General features: G+C 43.2%; 2 protein-coding genes across 2 annotated transcripts; one reads left to right on the forward strand and one right to left on the reverse strand.

Moving 5' to 3' along the window:
* The first annotated feature begins 12723 nt into the window (after positions 1–12723).
* On the forward strand, positions 12724–16244 carry LOC137942766 (uncharacterized). The gene is made up of 4 exons (XM_068788508.1): positions 12724–13081; positions 13773–14091; positions 15685–15743; positions 15979–16244. The coding sequence occupies exons 1-4, from the start codon at positions 12820–12822 to the stop codon at positions 16008–16010; spliced, it is 672 nt and encodes a 223-aa protein (XP_068644609.1). The 5' UTR covers positions 12724–12819; the 3' UTR covers positions 16011–16244.
* Positions 16245–16508: 264 nt separating this feature from the next.
* On the reverse strand, positions 16509–16985 carry LOC137939528 (secreted RxLR effector protein 161-like). Its single transcript, XM_068784813.1, has one exon. It carries the CDS (start codon positions 16983–16985, stop codon positions 16509–16511), a length of 477 nt encoding a protein of 158 aa, XP_068640914.1.
* Between the last annotated feature and the right edge of the window lie 553 nt (positions 16986–17538).

The following is a 17538-nucleotide window of genomic DNA, read 5'->3' on the forward strand; positions in this document are numbered from 1 at the left end:
TCGAACTTGTAATTGTTGAATTTATGGAAAAGATAAATATTTCATTGACATTGTAATCAAAGTACATTAACCTCTATTTATAATAGAGGAAAATAGTAGAATCCAATTACAATTAAACTAACTTTGTCCCAATTACACCCAAACTCTAACACTTGAAGATAAGTCATAACATAATTAAATAACCCAAAATAAATGGAAGACTAACAGAACTAAAACACCTTTAAACTGAAACTCTTATGTGAGACCTGTTTCCATAATAATTGTAGTTATGTTAGACTTCTTATTGTGTAAGACTTCTTTATGTCACCTCACATGATCATAGTGGGTCCCATATCCTATGGGCTTGGGCCCATCTTCCAACACTTTTGGATATGTGGGTCTTCCTTGGTCTTATGGACTTATGCCCATTTTCCAACACACTTAGATATATGGGTCTTCCTTGGTCGTGTGGGCTTGGGCCCATCTTACAACACTCCACATCAAATTGGGGGTGAGAGAACATCATGAACTCCCAGCTTGCCACAAATGATGTATAAGATCTTCTTGTATAAAATAGCAGTCTTCCATATCTTCCAACACTCCCCCTCACGCTGGTAGCTCTTCCATGAGGCCCAGCTAACATAAGATAAGTGAGAGTAAAATAACTCCAAGTCGTATGACATTACTCCATACTCCAGTAGGGCACACTGCTATCTTCTGTAGGTAGTGGGTCTATACGCAATGCTCAAAAGTGCAATAAAAATCCACCATCATCGTGTCCCTCCACAAGACAATGACTCTCAAGTGGTACGAGTAATAAATACCAATTAAGGGGGTATAACATAGATGTAGTAATAAGCTCTTCCATCACGGTGTCCCAACCTAGGCACCGACTCTCACAGGTAGAAATGGATGAGAAATGGGTAATGATTGTCATTCACAAGACGACGATAAAAGACTCATGGGTATATATATAAAAAAATCTCAATGGACTTAAAACACCCATATGTATGCGGGATAGACTTAAATTCCCAACCAAAGCAATACTCAAAAGCTTACAATAAAGGTTGGCCCAAAGATATATGTGAGAGTCAATGGTACGAGAAAGGATACTGAGGCCACCACTTCTTCAATAAAAATGTCTCATCCAAAGAGACACAATAGCAGCAGCTGAAATGGGCATGGGCCCATATAACACGAACCAAAATAATAAACCTTATAAAATGACCCATGAAATAATCCGATGCAATATGTTGACCAATGAATGTGTTGTGAATACCTCAAAATAATAATCCAGCCGAAAAAATAGAATCGAGTTGCGTCGAGTCAAATAGGAGACCAATATAGCCGAGTCGTAGCAAAAATATATGTAAAACTTGGGACCCAGACCTGTATAACTGAGGCAAAAAATAAGTGGGGTGAGTAAGGTTGACCCGAACCTGAGTTGACCCGAACCGGGTTGACTCAGTCGAAACATAACCAAGTGATCCTCGGGTTGCTAGTTCACTGGCGAGTCCGGTCTAAGTTTTCGCAGGCGCTGAATTGGCGATTGATTAAATTTTCCTAACTTTGGAAAAATTTAATCCCAACAATCTTCTTCTTCTTCTTCGGCAACGACACTAAACAGAGCGGACTCAAAACCAGGAAAGTTTAATCACAACAGTCTTCTTCTTCTTCGGCAATGGCGCCAAACAACGGTCTTCTTCTTCTTCTTTAACAACGACGCCAAACAAAGCAGACTCGGAACCAGATTAAACTTTCTTTCTCCCCCTCAGCGAAAACTGTAATGGACAACAATTCAATAACTCTGTGGAGGATGGGGTCATTATCCCCTGCGATACCAATAGAGTTGTGGATGAACAGAAAATAACCTTAATGTCTTCCAGTGCGACGTTGGCATAACCAAATAAGCAGCAGCACGATCAAGATCAAAATTCCGGAAATCAAGCGGCAATAAATCAACAACAACGACACGATGACAACAAGACCAGCAGAGGAGCAAGGCAAATCAAATTTTTGGAAATAATCTTCCATCGTGTTTCCATGAAGGGCAGAGTCTTCGGCACAAATAATGTCTCTGGTTTTTTTTCAACAAACACGTTTCTGGCAGATAAGGCCAAGAATAGATTTCTGGGAAGAGGAGAGGCAAAAGTAACTCGAAAGTCTCTTTTTAACATTCTGCTTATGCTTCGGCATCAATCCATCTCAGTTGCAACTCTGCGATGAGCTAATTAATGTTGACTCACAATCGGATTATAGCAGATGAGGCAGATAGATCTTCCATAAATAAATATTCTGATGATAAGAGCACCCTCCAAAGGACTTCCGAATATTAACATCCATCTTTTTTTTGTCTATGCACGAGAAACAAAACCAGAGAAGTCTTCTTCCCCGACGCTGAACAAAGCAAGAGAGAAATATAAAGGTGAAAACGTAAAACAAATAACGGGTGTAGGGAAATTCTCCATAATATCTCCAGAATTACATCACACGAGAATTGAAAGCGTTGTCTTGGTAAAGCTTAAGGAGACATTCTCAAAAAGCTATTGTACCTAATTCATGTTCTTGTCTAAATTTCCTCAAACATGTAATTATAATGAAGAAATCATTTAAATATAATGTTTATGAATATAATTTAATAAATATTTTACAATATTTAGTCATTTTAAATATAATTATGAACTATTAATTTATTTAAATAGCAGTTCCATCCTACACTTTCTTTCTCAAGATCTCTTTCATGTTGGCTTCATACAACAAGACCATGGCTTTTAGTTGACAACAAATAGTTTTAAGTACCACATGAACACTTGAAAAGGGCCTATCTCAATTCATATCATTGCAACACTTTTGATAGTAACAAGCTCAACAGTTTGAAAGAATCCAAATGAAGACCTTCTTCTGCTACCTAGGTCAGTCTTGGTTACTTTGGAGTTAACAATGCCAAATGCTCCTGTTCTTATCGTCTTGTATCTCTCTACATTTGCTTTGTTTGATATTCCAACCACACTAACTTAGGAAAATATCTTAGGAACATTGTTCAACTGAACCCATGGGAATAGTTGATAGATGTCAGATTTTGACATGAGAACTAGGTTAATTATAATAGAATAACCCTTATAATTGTGTTATAGTTGGTTTATTTATCTGTTTTCAAATGAAACGTGCATTTATTGAATTTGGCATTAATCACTGTCTATATTGCATATTTTTCTCTCCTGAATTATATTTCATTGCTTTTAGGGTTTATTTATTCCTGAAATAATTTTTATGGATTATGGAATTTCAGGAGAATTTTAGTGGAGAAGGAGATATTTACCAAAATGCCATTAGTGAAAAAGAGATAGATTTTTAGGGTAAAATCGTTTTGAAAGAAAAGGGAGCTCGAGGGGGAGAAACAGGGGAGGCCACCGACCGTTCGAAGGGAAGACCCAAGAGGGCTCCCTCCGAACGCCGTTCGTCACCGTCGTCCACCCCCATCCTGCAACCGAGAACAGACCCGAGGAGAGCTCAAGAGAGTCTCCGTCGCGGAGAGTTCGGCGTTGCCATTTTCTACTGGACAAGTTGAGAGGTGACCCGAGAGGGCTCCTCCAGGCCGATTCCGCATTTCGACCATCCTCCAACATCGATTACCCATTTTCGACCATTTCCGGAGCTATTCCGACTCCGACCGAGACTCGAGAGAGCCGGTCAGATGATTTCGGCTCCATTCCGTCGAACGTCGTTCATCACCTCCATCTGTGGGTTTCTATCCTTCTTCATCGGCATCGTCTCTACCTCTGGCCACTTGCTCTTGCAACCCGAAGCCATCAATTTCTAGAAATTGCAGCACCCGTGAGAACTAGCCTGTGTTGCCCAAGCGAGAGGAAGGAGAAGGGGAGTAATCCATCATTTTGTAATTTAATTTTCCTATAGTTTGAAATTAGGTTTTGAATGTTTATTAAGTTTGATTTGAGAATTAATGTTTATGGAATATTTTTTTTTGGGATATTTGATTAAATTAGCTAGTTAGGGTAGTATTGTAATTTAGGTTGGATTTTGGTATTTTAATCCGATTTCTGTCTTTCACTCTATACGCCCGAGAGGGGCTAGATGCAAGGATTGAGAAATCGGATTCGTGATTACGTGGCGCTCAAGAGAGGCACGAATCACGATAAAATCCAGAGTTGATAATTTTAGCATCGCCACAATAGGAAATTGATTCTCTGCATTCTATTGTAATTCGATCTCTGTCATTAACTCTAGGTGCCCGAGAGGGGCTAGACGCAAGGATTGAGAATCCGGATTCATGGTTACGTGGCGCTCGAGAAAGGCACGAATCACAGTAAAATCCAGAGTTGACATTTCCTGTTGTGCAAGTATTTAATTAGATTTTTGCTTGATAATTTAGGATATAATTAGTGTTTAGTTCAGATTAATTCATCATATTTGGTTAGGCTAGTTGACTGAAGAATACACAAAATTCAGTCCTCCCTGTGGATATGACTCTCGCTTCCCACTAGATTACATGAACGATTCGTACGCTTGCGAGGTATAAAAGCCGATGTAATTAAATTTCACATCAATAGTCCAACCCATACAGATGTCACAAGGCCACCTACCTCAATGCTTGTAAGTAGGGCACTAAAGGTGAAGGGGGAACCAAAAATTCTATCCACCCGAATCAAGGTTAGGAAAGGTCGGCTTACGGTTGAAACTTGCATCTTTTTAACTGATTAGGGTGATTAGGCAAATAAATAGTACAAGACTACTAGTTCGCCTGCCTCAAGACCTATAGGTAGAGATGGCATTGAACCGAGCCGGTTCACGAGTGGCTCGAGCTCGGCTCGGTTCGATTCGATTTATCTGGATCTCGAATAGGGTTCGAGATCCAAATAAGGTTCAGTTTGAAAGTTCGTGAACCGGCTCTTTAACAAGGGCTCGGGAGGCAGGAGTCGTCTTCGACTCTTCGAGTTTGACTTCAATTTCATCCTCCCCTCGTCTGTCGTCACCATCCTTATCACCACCAAGCCCCTCCCGTCCGCTGTTGTGGTCACCTCCGTCACCGTCAACAGCTCCTCGTCGGCGCCGCTAGAGCCCTCTGCGTTGTCTCGGCGGAAAACCAAAGACCTAAGTTAGGGGAGAAATAATTTTCCCCCCTACGCGCACGAAGACATCGTGCGATTTCGCACGTGCGAGATCACAAGCACGTGAAAAAAAAATTGTTTCTTGAACTCTGGTTGTCTCTTCCTCATGGCTTTTGAAGAGACTCATTTTGTTTGAGGTACACTCTTAATGCTAACTCCACTCAAGTTTTTTAGAAGAACAAATTGTTAACATTTCAGAACTATTGCTGTATGAATCCATGATCTGAAGAAAAAACGAAAAATGGGCATACAATTAAGTCATCCAAAACCATTTTTTTTAAAAAATTTCTCTGTCTCGATGATCTAGTTTTCCAGTCCTTGAATCAGAATGATCTGATTGAGTACAAATGGACAAAACTAGCGTTGTTTTTCAATAGAATATTTTTGTGTTTGATTATTAAATAAAGTTTATGCATAATTATGCAGTTTTTATGAATAATTTTGTGCATAGTGTATAAATAATTTTATGCAGGGTTAATATACAGAGGTTATGTCCAATTTTAAGTAGAGGTTATGATCAGTTTTACGTAAAATGTATACATAATTTTATATACAATTTATTTGACTTGTATTTTATACAACGTTTTAAATGTAGGTTGAAACTTGAACTCGGCTTGAGCTCGAACTCAAATTCGAACTCCGTTAAAATTATTGGGCTTGAACTCGGTTAAAATTATTGGACTCGAGCTCGATTATAATTTTAAGCTCGAGGTTAAGCTCGGCTCGATTCGATGTCACCCCTACCTATAGGACCGAGTCACAAAAATGTCGATTTATGACTCAACTAGTAACACTTTCAAATAGGTTCTAGTCATGAGAGTAATGATTTAAGGTTTAGGACCTTCCTACCTCCATCACCTTGGGAAAATAACTCAACAACATTTTCAAGTTGAACCAAGGTGACTGGTCACGTCATTACAAGAGTCATGAGGCTACTTGCCACATTTCTAATGCTTGCAAATCGAAGCACTGAAGAATGACATGAATTGCATGGCTATATGAAGGTCAAGGGGGGGCCAAAAACTTTGTTCCTCTTAATCAAGGGCAAGGATAGAGCAGGCTTGGATCGAATTTAAGTCGAGTTGATGGGTACGAGGCGGACATGAGTCAGGTTTACATGAGTCGGGTTTAAGTCGGATTTATGGGGACAAAGGCCGTAGTGGTATTGCGGAATTGAGTCGGAGTAACGTTTGATGTTCTGTGGGTTTTTCAAGTTTGTTTTGGGTTCAAGTTTGGTCAGGGTTCGAGTCCGTGGCAACCCTAGTTGGGATCCCATGTAACGGAACTCGGGCCATTCGAACATTAAATGGGTTGCCTTGTGGTAACTGAAAACTGAAAATAGACAGATTGTCACGCGGTTAGATTTTGGCTAAGTCCGTCTAGCCAAGCGGAATATCTACCTCGTGCGGCCTAGCTTTTCCCAAGAACTAGTCAGCCTCCTTGTGCCTCGGATCTTCTTCCCAACCTCCCACACTCGATGTTGCAAGACAAAGGGACAATGGAAAGACCAAAGAGATGGAAGAGAAAAGCTCAACTCTATTGAAGGCTAAAACTCTCTATACACTTGGAGAGCAATGAATGCAAAGAATGCTCAAGAATGCTTTACAATGGGAGAGGCCCCTCCTATTTATAGGCCTCCTCCCTTGCCTTTACAAGGCTCTAGAAATTCCTAGAAGCCTTGTTGCTGTCCTTGACCTCTAGAAATTTCAAGAGGTGCCCAAAAACCTCCTTGGTTCTAGATATCTCCACTTCTGGCGCGTTCTGGCGCCTTCCGGTGCCTTCAGGAGTCTTCTGGTGTCTCCTGGGGCCTGGCCGCGCGTGCCCCGCTTGGAGTCCTGCGCACGGCCAGTCTGGAGTCCTGCGGGCGGCCCGTCTGGAGTCCTGCGGGTGCCCCGCGTGGAGTCTTGCCGGGCGCCCCGCCTGGAGTCCTTGTTGCGCGCGTGCGCTTGGAGTCCTAGCCGCATGTAACCCCATTTTGACCCGCCTCTGCGCGTCTGCTGGTGCGCTGCCTTGCGTGCGACTGGCTCGGCCTTGTGCGCTAGGCTTGCTGGCGTTGCTTCTTGGATGGCTGCCATACGCGCTTCCTCTGCCGTATGCGCATTGCCTTCTCTTGTGCTGGAGCTGTGTGGTGGGCGTGTGGGCGTGCCGTCTGGACTCGGCTGGTTGCCCCTCGTCTCATACTCCCACCGCCATAATGCAGACGTCCTCGTCTACGTGCCATCACGGTATGCCATCACCGCTGGTTCAAATTGCCATAGCTTGGCTGCCTCATGCCATGTTGCTTCGCTTTCTGGAAGGCCCCTCCACTTGACGAGGTACTCTGTCAGTCACGGTCTCCCCCTTTGGCTTAACTGTCGGTCGGCTATGATGTAATCTACGTGCCGTTCAAAGGTTGTAGTTACATCAATGGGTGGTCGGGGAGGAATAACACGTCCCGGGTCAGGGTCTTTGTTGTAGGGCTTAAGGTTGCTCACATGAAAGACATTGTGTATCCTAAGCCTGGTTGGTAGTTGGACTTGGTATGCAAGCTTCCCAATGCGTTTGGTGATAGGAAAAGGTCCTTCATACCTTTTGATGAGACCCTTGTTCTTGGTGCGTAGGGATCGGAATTGTTCTGTTCGTATCTTGATCAAGACAAGGTCGCCTACCTTGAACTCTACTGCTCGCCTTTTTAAGTCCGCATACTTCTTCATCTTCCGTGCTGCACGGTGAAGAAAGACCCTGGCCATCTCTTGCTTCTCCTTCCAGCGTTTGGCAAATTGGTGTGCCGCTGGGCTCTTTCCAGATACGTCTGGAATGATGCTCATTGGCACAGACGGTTGGCGCCCGATTGCGAGTTCAAATGGACTATGTCCGGTTGACTCGCTTTGCTGCAGATTGTAAGGAAATTGGGCCACATCTAGCAGCTCTGGCTAGTTTTTCTGATTTGCATCAACAAAATGACGCAAATATTGCTCCAGCAAAGCATTCACACGCTCAGTCTGTCCGTCGGTCTGAGGGTGGAAGCTCGTAGAAAAATTCAAAGTTGTGCCCAGCAACTTGAATAATTCAGTCCAGAATTTACCTGTGAACCGTGGATCTCGGTCACTGATAATTGTGGTCGGCACTCCCCAATGCTTGACCACATGGGCCATGAAGGCTCGAGCAGCTTCTTCGGCGGTGCAATTGTTGTTGATTGGAATGAACGTCTCGTACTTGCTAAACCGATCGACCACGACGAGAATCGAGCCTAAGCCATTTCTCTTGCGAAGGCCAAAAATGAAGTCCATGGAAACGGAATCCCATGGTCTTTCGGGTATCGGCAATGGGTCCAGAAGTCCTCCGGGTCTTCTCTGCTCCACCTTGTCTTGTTGGCACACCAAGCAAGTGCGAACGAACTCTTCCACGTCTTGCTCCATGTCTGACCAGAAGTACTGTCTAGACACCAGTGTTAGGGTTCGTTTCTGACCCGGATGGCCAGCCCAAAGGGTATCGTGGCACTCCCGCAATAGGTCCCTCCGCAGGTTATCATGCTTTGGAACATATAGTCTGCCCCCTTTGGTTTTGAGTAGGCCATCGTCCAACCAAAACCGCCGAGTTTCGCCAAGTGCTGCTGACTGCACAAGATTGTAGGCCTGCGTGTCCGTCCGTAGGCCAACTCGAATCCGATCAAGGATAGGGATACTTACTTGGTTGATAGCTACAACACCTTGCAAACGAGAAGTAGTGTTGGAGTCGTCACCAAGTATTATGCCCACCTCCATAGGGGTTGTATGGTCTACCCTCCGGCTCAAGGCGTCCGCTACTGCGTTCGTCTTTCCCGACTTATACAACATCTCGAAATCGAATTCTGCCAAGAAATCTTGCCATCTTGCTTGCTTAGGGGATAGCTTCTTCTGGGTGAGGAAGTAGTTAGATGCCACATTGTCCGTCCGAACAACGAACTTTGACCCGAGCAAATAGTGGCGCCAGGTGCGCAAGCAATGCACCACAGTGGTCATCTCCCTTTCTTGGACTGTGTACCGCTGTTCTGTCTCGTTCAGCTTCCGACTCTCGTAGGCAATGGGATGGCCATCTTGCTCCAAGACTCCTCCAATTGCGAAGTCGGATGCGTCCGTATGCACCTCGAACGCTTTGCTGAAATCCGCAAGCTGCAGGACGGGTCCCTCCATCATGGCTTGCTTGAGTGACTCGAAAGCACGTTGGCACTTGTCCGTCCAGTACCACTTTTGCGCCTTCTTCAGGAGGTCCGTTAAGGGAGCCGCCAAGGCTGAGAACCCCTTTATGAACCTGCGATAGTAGTTAGCCAAACCAAGAAAACTACAAAGTTCTCTTACCTTGGTTGGCTCGGTCCATTCTCGGATGGCTTGCAGCTTGGTCTCGTCCATCCAAATGCGGCCTCCTCCAATCCAATGACCAAGGAATGATACCTCCTTTAGGCCAAAGGAGCACTTCTCCTTCTTCACGAACAAGGAGTTCTCCTGCAGGACTCGAAACACTTCACGCAAGTGTTGTAAGTGCTCCTCCATTGTGTGGCTATAGATGACAATGTCATCCAAGTACACCACCACGAACTTGTCCAAGAACGCTTTGAAGACCTCATTCATAAGCGTACAAAATGTGGCTGGTGCGTTAGTTACACCGAATGGCATCACAAGGAATTCGTATGATCCGTACCTGGTGACACAAGCCGTCTTCGGTTCATCTCCTTCCGCAATTCTGACTTGATAGTAGCCGCTCCTCAAGTCGAGTTTTGTGAAGACTCGGGCATCTCTGAGCTGGTCGAACAGATCGGCAATCAATGGTATGGGGTACTTGTTCTTGATGGTGATCTTGTTCAAAGCTCTGTAGTCTATGCATAGGCGCATAGACCATCTTTCTTGCGCTGGAACAAGACCGGTGCCCCGTAGGGAGCCTTGGATGGCTGAATGAACCCCGCTTCAAGCAGCTCGCTTAGTTGTTTCCTCAACTCTTCCAACTCCTTAGGCGCCATGCGGTAAGGGGCTTTTGAGGGCGGTTTCACTCTAGGTTCCAACTCGATCTTGTGATCCACTCCCCTCCTTGGTGGCAGACAAGGGGGTAGCTCTTTTGGCATGACATCCCTGAACTCGTTCAGGACTCCCGTCATCTCCTTGGGAATCACTTGGGCCACGTCTTCTTTCACCTCACAGAAGGCCCTAAGTAGGTGGAATAGCCCTGCTTAAGACCCCGCTTAAGCTGGAGGGCGCTAATTGATTCAATATTTTCGGTTACATTGGTTTTGAAACCATTGATCATACAAGCCCCCCCCCCCCCCCCCCCCCCTCGTCGAGAATACCTACTACGCCTAATGAAGGTAAAATGAAAGCCTTACAAGTTGTGAGGAAGTCCATGCCGAGAATGACCTTGAAGTCATCCATGGGAACGATGGTGAAGTCCAACTTCCCACCCCATTCTCCAACGTTGGCAGACACAACCTTGGCTACTCCTGAGACTTCTCTTGCTGCAGAATTCACGGCTTTCATTCTATTGATATCTCTCGTAGCCTTAAGCTTCAAACGCCTCGCTTCCTCTTCCGAGACGAAGTTGTGAGTAGCCCCGGTGTCTACCATTGCCTTTACTTGGAATCCATTGATGATGACATCCAAGTAGAGGAGATTGCGGTTCAGCCTTGCCTCTTTGACACTCGCTTTTGGCTCCTTTGAACGAACAGCATTGAGCAAGGATAGCGCCCCCATCCGCGGTTCCTCTTTTTCGTTCTCGAATTGGGTAGCATTCAACAATTTCTTCTTGGGGCAGTCTCTTGCCATGTGCTCCCCTTCGCAAATAAAACATTTAAGAGGGCGTTTGAAGGACTTACCTTTGTCATCCTTCTTCTTGCTGTTAGTATGGCGGGTGTCGTTGGGTTCGGCCCTTTCCCTTTCTTTCTCTGGCTTCTTCTTCTTTTTCTGGCCGTTATAGTTGTTGTCTTTGCTTGGCCGATCAGCATTGTCCTCCGACTTTCGTTCGTACTCGGTCAGTTTTTCAGCCGTGGCTATGGCAGCAGCCAAGGACTTTACCTCCCTTCTACGAAGTTCGGTCTCAGCCCAAGGCTTTAGCCCGGCCAGAAAGGAAAAGAGCCTATCCTCGTCGGACATACGAGGAATACAGAGCATAAGAGAAGTGAAAGCTTGGACGTATTCTCGAATCGTACCTTTCTGTCTGAGGGCACGTAACTCCTTCCGAGCTTGGTAGTCTACGTCATCCGGAAAGAAATGGCGTCGGAGTTCTCTCTTGAAGTCCTCCCAGGTCTCTACCGGCGCTTCATCTCCTTGCTCGCCCAAAGTCCTTCTCCTCCACCAAAGTATAGCATCTTCCGCAAGGAACATAGATGCAGTGCTGACTTTGGTTTCTTCAGTGGTTAACTTCGAAGCATTGAAATATTGTTCCACTTGCCAAAGGAAATTGTCTATTACCTTTGGGTCGCGTTTTCCAGTGAAGGCTTTCGGCTCCGGTATCTTGATCTTTGCACCCCCTTGCGAACCTCCTCCATTCGCAAGGGCTCTTTCGCATAGGGTGAGCCTTGCCCGAACTTCTCCCGCAATGGTCTTGACCTCTTCGTCGACCCTCCTGATTTCGGCTCGCATCACGGCCATAGTACTGTGCACATCGTCCTCGTACCCTTGGAACCATTCCGGGACAGGTAACCGTGCATGTGCAAGGTCGTTCACATACTCCTCCAGTCTTGAAAACTGATCCTCCATGCTTGCAAGTCTGGACTCGAAATCGCAAAAACGTACATTGTTTTCAGAGGGTGACTCCATACCTCTTGCTGCTACATCGCCACTCGTGGATGCCATGGTTGGAAATGCTACTCTGATACCAGTTGTCACGCGGTTAGATTTTGGCTAAGTCCGTCTAGCCAAGCGGAATATCTACCTCGTGCGGCCTAGCTCTTCCCAAGAACTAGTCAGCCTCCTTGTGCCTCGGATCTTCTTCTCAACCTCCCACACTCGATGTTGCAAGACAAATGGACAATGGAAAGACCAAAGAGATGGAAGAGAAAAGTTCAACTCTATTGAAGGCTAAAACTCTCTATACACTTGGAGAGCAATGAATGCAAAGAATGCTCAAGAATGCTTTACAATGGGAGAGACCCCTCCTATTTATAGGCCTCCTCCCTTGCCTTTACAAGGCTCTAGAAATTCCTAGAAGCCTTGTTGCTGTCCTTGACCTCTAGAAATTTCTAGAGGTGCCCAGAAACCTCCTTGGTTCTAGATATCTCCACTTCTGGCGCGTTCTGGCGCCTTCCGGTGCCTTCAGGAGTCTTCTGGTGTCTCCTGGGGCCTGGCCGCACGTGCCCCGCTTGGAGTCCTGTGCACGGCCCGTCTGGAGTCCTGCGGGCGCCCCGCGTGGAGTCTTGCCGTGCGCCCCACCTGGAGTCCTTGCTGCGCGCGTGCGCTTGGAGTCCTAGCCGCATGTAACCCCATTTTGACCCGCCTCTGCGCGTCTGCTGGTGCGCTGCCTTGCGTGCGATTGGCTCGGCCTTGTGCGCTAAGCTTGCTGGCGTTGCTTCCCAAACTTGGATGGTTGCCATACGCGCTTCCTCTACCGTATGCGCATTGCCTTCTCTTGTGCTGGAGCTGTGTGGTGGGCGTGTGGGCGTGCCGTCTGGACTCGGCTGGTTGCCTCTCGTCTCACATATGCTCAGACCAAACTGAGAAATAGTTCCGTCCGTCCACATTGGCCGCCTCTCTGGACAACGGAGATAGTCGAGATGGATCGATTCAAACCATCTCTGCGGAGGGTTCAAATCCAAGTCCCTGACAGCAGTGAAAAAGGGGGAGACATCTCGGAAATCCCCATTGACGGCGACAAAGGACTCCCTCTCAGGCCTTCGAATAAGAATGATCCCGAAGATCAGGAACCGTTCATGGGTGTTAAGGTTCGAAGGGAAGCTTCTCTTCAAAAAGACTACTCGGGCGATTATCTCAACGTTCAGTCCGATCCATTTCTCATGAAAATCTTGGAGAAACAAGGTGATTTTTCCTCCTTCCTTTTTCCGTTTGAATTTTGACACTTCTAGGTATTTAAAAGAAAGGTGATCACTGCACAGTAGGTCCTGTATATGTGATTCATGAAACATTTTGTTTTTGTATTTGGACGTGGAACCTTGGAGGGTGCGAAATTCAGTGTTGTTCGGTTCTTTTATAAAGGACCATTTAGTTGCATTGAAATCTGACTATCTGTGGGAGGTTATCGTTTCCTCCTCCATCGTTTAATATTTATCACTGATAAACATATTGTCAGTCCTTTTCAAGAAATCTTTCTCCATCGGCACTGGCACTTGTACTGCTCATAAGGTGTTGCTCATAAGAACTATTCAAACAACATGATTTGACCTGCATTATGTTTGATGCTGTCAAGCTCAAAATTAAAACTGTTTGTAAACAGATCTTATTACTTGTGACAGTGAAGTAGATTTATTTTATGCTGCAAGGTTAGATCTCTTTAGGTTCTTCATGAAGGTTGAATTTTGAAATGTTTATTGTGATTTATTTTCTCCTCAAAATTCATTATTTTTTTCTGTTTGATTGATTCAAGTAAGCATGTACTTGTCACTAGTGAATGTAATTATACCCTAATCAACTGTAAAGCTTCCAGGATTTTACTATTTCCCTTGATGATGGTATAGGGTTTCAATGTCTTTGTTGTCCTCCATCTTTGCAGGGGATCGACAAGTTTTGTTTGCAGATAAGGTTCTAAAATTTACTGCATCGGGGAAAATGAAGAGAAGAATTCTGCTAATTACAGATTTTGCTATTTATATTGTGGACCCACAAATTAATGCTCTCAAAAGGCGGATTGCTCTTGCTGCTGTTGATAAGTTGTGCTTGAGTGAACTGTGTGATAACTTTTTTGCTATAATTGTTCCAAGTGAATATGACCTCCTCATGGCCAGCACTAGAAAAACAGAAATTGCTAAAGTGCTAGTTGATGCTACCAAGAGCACATCAGAGTATGAATTGGAGGTGATATTTTCCAACAAGTAAGATTACTATATTATTGTTTCTGTCAAAAGTGCCTCAATATCCAATGTCATGTTGATCGCTTATTGCTTGGTCAGAGTGTGCTGTTTCTTATGATATTTGAGGTTTTCAATGCTAAATGTGAGCTAAAAAAGCTACAATAAGTTACTAATTAACTCATAAAAGTGAAAACTAGTGATGTCAAGTGTGTTTGAGTTGTTTCTTTTCTTAATACATGGACAATTTCCTTCATTGGGCCCCATTAGACTTGGTTGTTCAGAGAGTATCTGAAATATAAACTAGGAAGTATGGCTAAAAGCCTTATGAGCCATTCATAATCTCTATTCTGGATATAGACTTGGTTTCCATTATGGTTCTTTGTATCCTGTGGAATCATAAACTAAGGTGTACTAGTTACTTTTGAAATTGTTATTCTTTATTGAGCTCTTTCTATATTAAAATCCTTAGCAGAGCATATTAGACACGTAACTTTGGTTGGTTCCAACTATATAATCTGAAAAGTGCACTTTTTCATCCATGAAAGCCCAAGTTCGCTCATCTGAGATTGGAAGAGTTGGGGGCTGTTGCAAAATGAAGGTACCTAGGTTGGGAACTCCAATACATTCTAGGCTGTAAGGAAGTATTACTTTATATACATTCTAGGCTATAAGGCAGTATTACTTCATATACATCTTATCCAAGATGGTGATGTTTGCACCTCATTTATTTATAATACTGTGCTAACATAGGAAGTTTTCTAGTTTTCTTTTTTTTTTTTTTTTTTTTTTTTATCATACTCTAGGCTAAGGTAATACAACCTTTAGAAGTATCAGTACTGCTAACCAATAATTGTTTAAAAATATTTTAAAAAATTAATAAATGGCCCAGACTGTTGCCAGTAACTGAAACATTATAATCTGGTTCTTTGGTATAATAGTTTGGAGGCCTAATTAGTGGTAGAGATTCCTCGAATATCGATTTGATGTTTGAAGAAGAAAAAACTTCCATGGAGATTTAGCCACTTTTTTGGAGGTATATCTGATATTACTGACATGTGTTTCTGTTACTTTGGTCTCATGTACTAGATCTGTAAATTTTTGTAGCAGCCAAGCTAACTAACGAGGTGTTGATCTGCAACATCTGGTTGTTCACGATGATCCTTTGAATCTGTGATATCGTTTTTAAATAAAAGCAATCAGTTTCTGAACAAGAAGACCCTATTATTGGAAATAAAAGTTAGAAAATCTGCCCAGGACTAGCCAATGTGGAACCTGCCTGGCCAGGGTCTTGAAAACATAAAATTTGGCCCTTATGGGACCATATCATCCTGGGGAGATGAACTTGCTTTATGAACTGTGTTATCTATAATATAAAACTTTTCCAGTTAGGCTTGGACAATTTTACCCAATATATGAAGGCTTTTCTTGGTCTACTACTGGAGCAAGACCTTGCATTGAAAAATTTGTGCCTCTATTCTTATTCTTGTTTAGTTACTTTAGGAATATGTTATGTGGACATTTATATTGTCAATCAAAACCACTGTTTCATTTATCATACGTGGAATGTTTAACTTTATTCAGTTTTGTGGCTGATTATTCTGTGGCATTTGTTAGATTTGAATATAATGCTGGTGCAGACCTGGTCAAAGAAGTGGAATTTGAGGAAGTTGAAGGTAGTTGCTACTTTTGTCCTGTGCCTTCTTCATATGTCTTTGCTTTCTCTAATTCTATCTCTTGGTTAATTTCATGAACGGAGACACCAAAACATTGGGCTGATATATGAGAGAGTTGTTTACTAGACAAAATATTCAAATGAAGATTATACTAAAATTGGCTGCAGTTCGTTTGCTATTATACATTAGCATGCATTCTTTACCATGCATTCTGATCAATAACTGTGGTTTGCAGGGGGAGTTAAAACAAGGATCTTAAGGAAATGAGTGGCAGCATCGTTGATTTGTGATTTGTCATACAGGTTATATTTTCAATTTATTCAAAGAAAACTGTTCATTCGTATTATTTTCTGCCCCAAAAATGTAGCTAATCCTTTTATAGAGCCGCCGTTTTGTGCGGGAAAGTTTGAGTAATGTAGCTTCAACTTTTTATTCAGGTAAACGGAAAAACAAGTTATAATTGTGTTTGTATAAAATTTCTATATAAAACAATGTTCTCCCACTTGGTCTCATCAATTATAAACAAATCAAATCCATGTTCCCCACATGGAAAGTGAAACTGGTCACGAGAAGACACTTGGTTAGTGGATCAGCTAAGTTGTCTGGAGAAGATTTCTTATAAATAACAACTTCCTCCTTCATCAGCATGTCTCATATGTTGTGGTATGTCACTTCGATATGTTTCGCCTTGTTGTGACACTTCGGATCTTTCGTGATAGCAATAGCAGATGTGTTATCACAAAAGAGAGGAATATGTCGCTTCACTCAATCTACCACTAGAAGACTTCGCAAGAATTTGTGAAGATAGACAACCTCCCTTGTAGCTAAGTTCATAGCCACATATTCGGTTTCCATAGTTGATTGCGTGACACAGTCTTGCTTCTTGCTTTTCCAAGAAATGGCACCTCCTCCAAGCATAAAGATAAAACCAAAAGTAGACTTGCGGGTATCAATACATCCTTGATAATCTAAGTCGGAATAACCAATCAATTCCAACTTATCCGCCTGATAAGTCAAAGCATATGACTTTGTTCGTTTTAGATAGCGCATTACCCATTTAACCACTTCCCCATGAGTGAAACCTGGATTAGCCTGAAACCGGTTAAGAACCCCAACAACATAAGCAAGATCAGGTCTTGTACATATAAGAGCATACATAAAACTCCCCACAACAGAAGCGTATGGATACTTAGATTTGTCCAACTTATCTTTGAGGCGAGAAGGACAATCCACCTGACTCATCTTTTTAGTGTTATCACAAGGTACTTTACCTTGTATACAGTTGGACATGTAAAACCGATCTAGAAGAGTGTCGATATACTTCTCTTGAGACAAACTCAATTTTCGCAAAGCTCTATCCGTAGAATTTTAATGCCAAAAATATAAGAAGCTTCCCCAAGGTCATTCATATCAAATGTCTGAAACAACCATATCTTTATACCTTGGAGTAACTGAATATTATTCCCGGCAAATAGAATATCATCTACATATAAAGTAATAAAGGCAATGTGATCTCCCACTGTTTTGATATAAACACAGTGATCTTCTGGATTCTGAATAAAACCATACACTGTAATTGCTTCATTGAACTTGATATTCCATAGTCTTGAGGCTTGTTTTAAACCGCAAATAGACTTGTCCAACTTACACACCTTTTGCTTCAGTTCCAAGTCTAACAAATCCACGTGGTTGTTCCATATAAATCTTCTCATCCAAATTTCCATTTAGAAAAGCGGTTTTAACATCTATTTGGAACAACTCATAGTCATAATATGCAACCAATGCTAGGAGAGCT

Source organism: Aristolochia californica, unplaced genomic scaffold (genome assembly GCF_029961685.1).
Source record: "Aristolochia californica isolate CCGP_79_NKW_82.1479 unplaced genomic scaffold, dmAriCali1.0.hap1 SCAF_10, whole genome shotgun sequence".
Taxonomy (NCBI): Eukaryota; Viridiplantae; Streptophyta; class Magnoliopsida; order Piperales; family Aristolochiaceae; genus Aristolochia; species Aristolochia californica.

Excerpts from the sequence above, each read along its gene's own strand:
- LOC137942766 (XM_068788508.1), top strand. The coding sequence starts at position 12,820 with ATGGATCGATTCAAACCATCTCTGCGGAGGGTTCAAATCCAAGTCCCT. Across the intron at positions 13,082-13,772 it reads GAAAATCTTGGAGAAACAAG|GGGATCGACAAGTTTTGTTT; the intron begins GTGATTTTTCCT and ends CCATCTTTGCAG. Across the intron at positions 15,744-15,978 it reads GGAATTTGAGGAAGTTGAAG|GGGGAGTTAAAACAAGGATC; the intron begins GTAGTTGCTACT and ends TGTGGTTTGCAG.
- LOC137939528 (XM_068784813.1), bottom strand. The coding sequence starts at position 16,985 with ATGAGTCAGGTGGATTGTCCTTCTCGCCTCAAAGATAAGTTGGACAAA.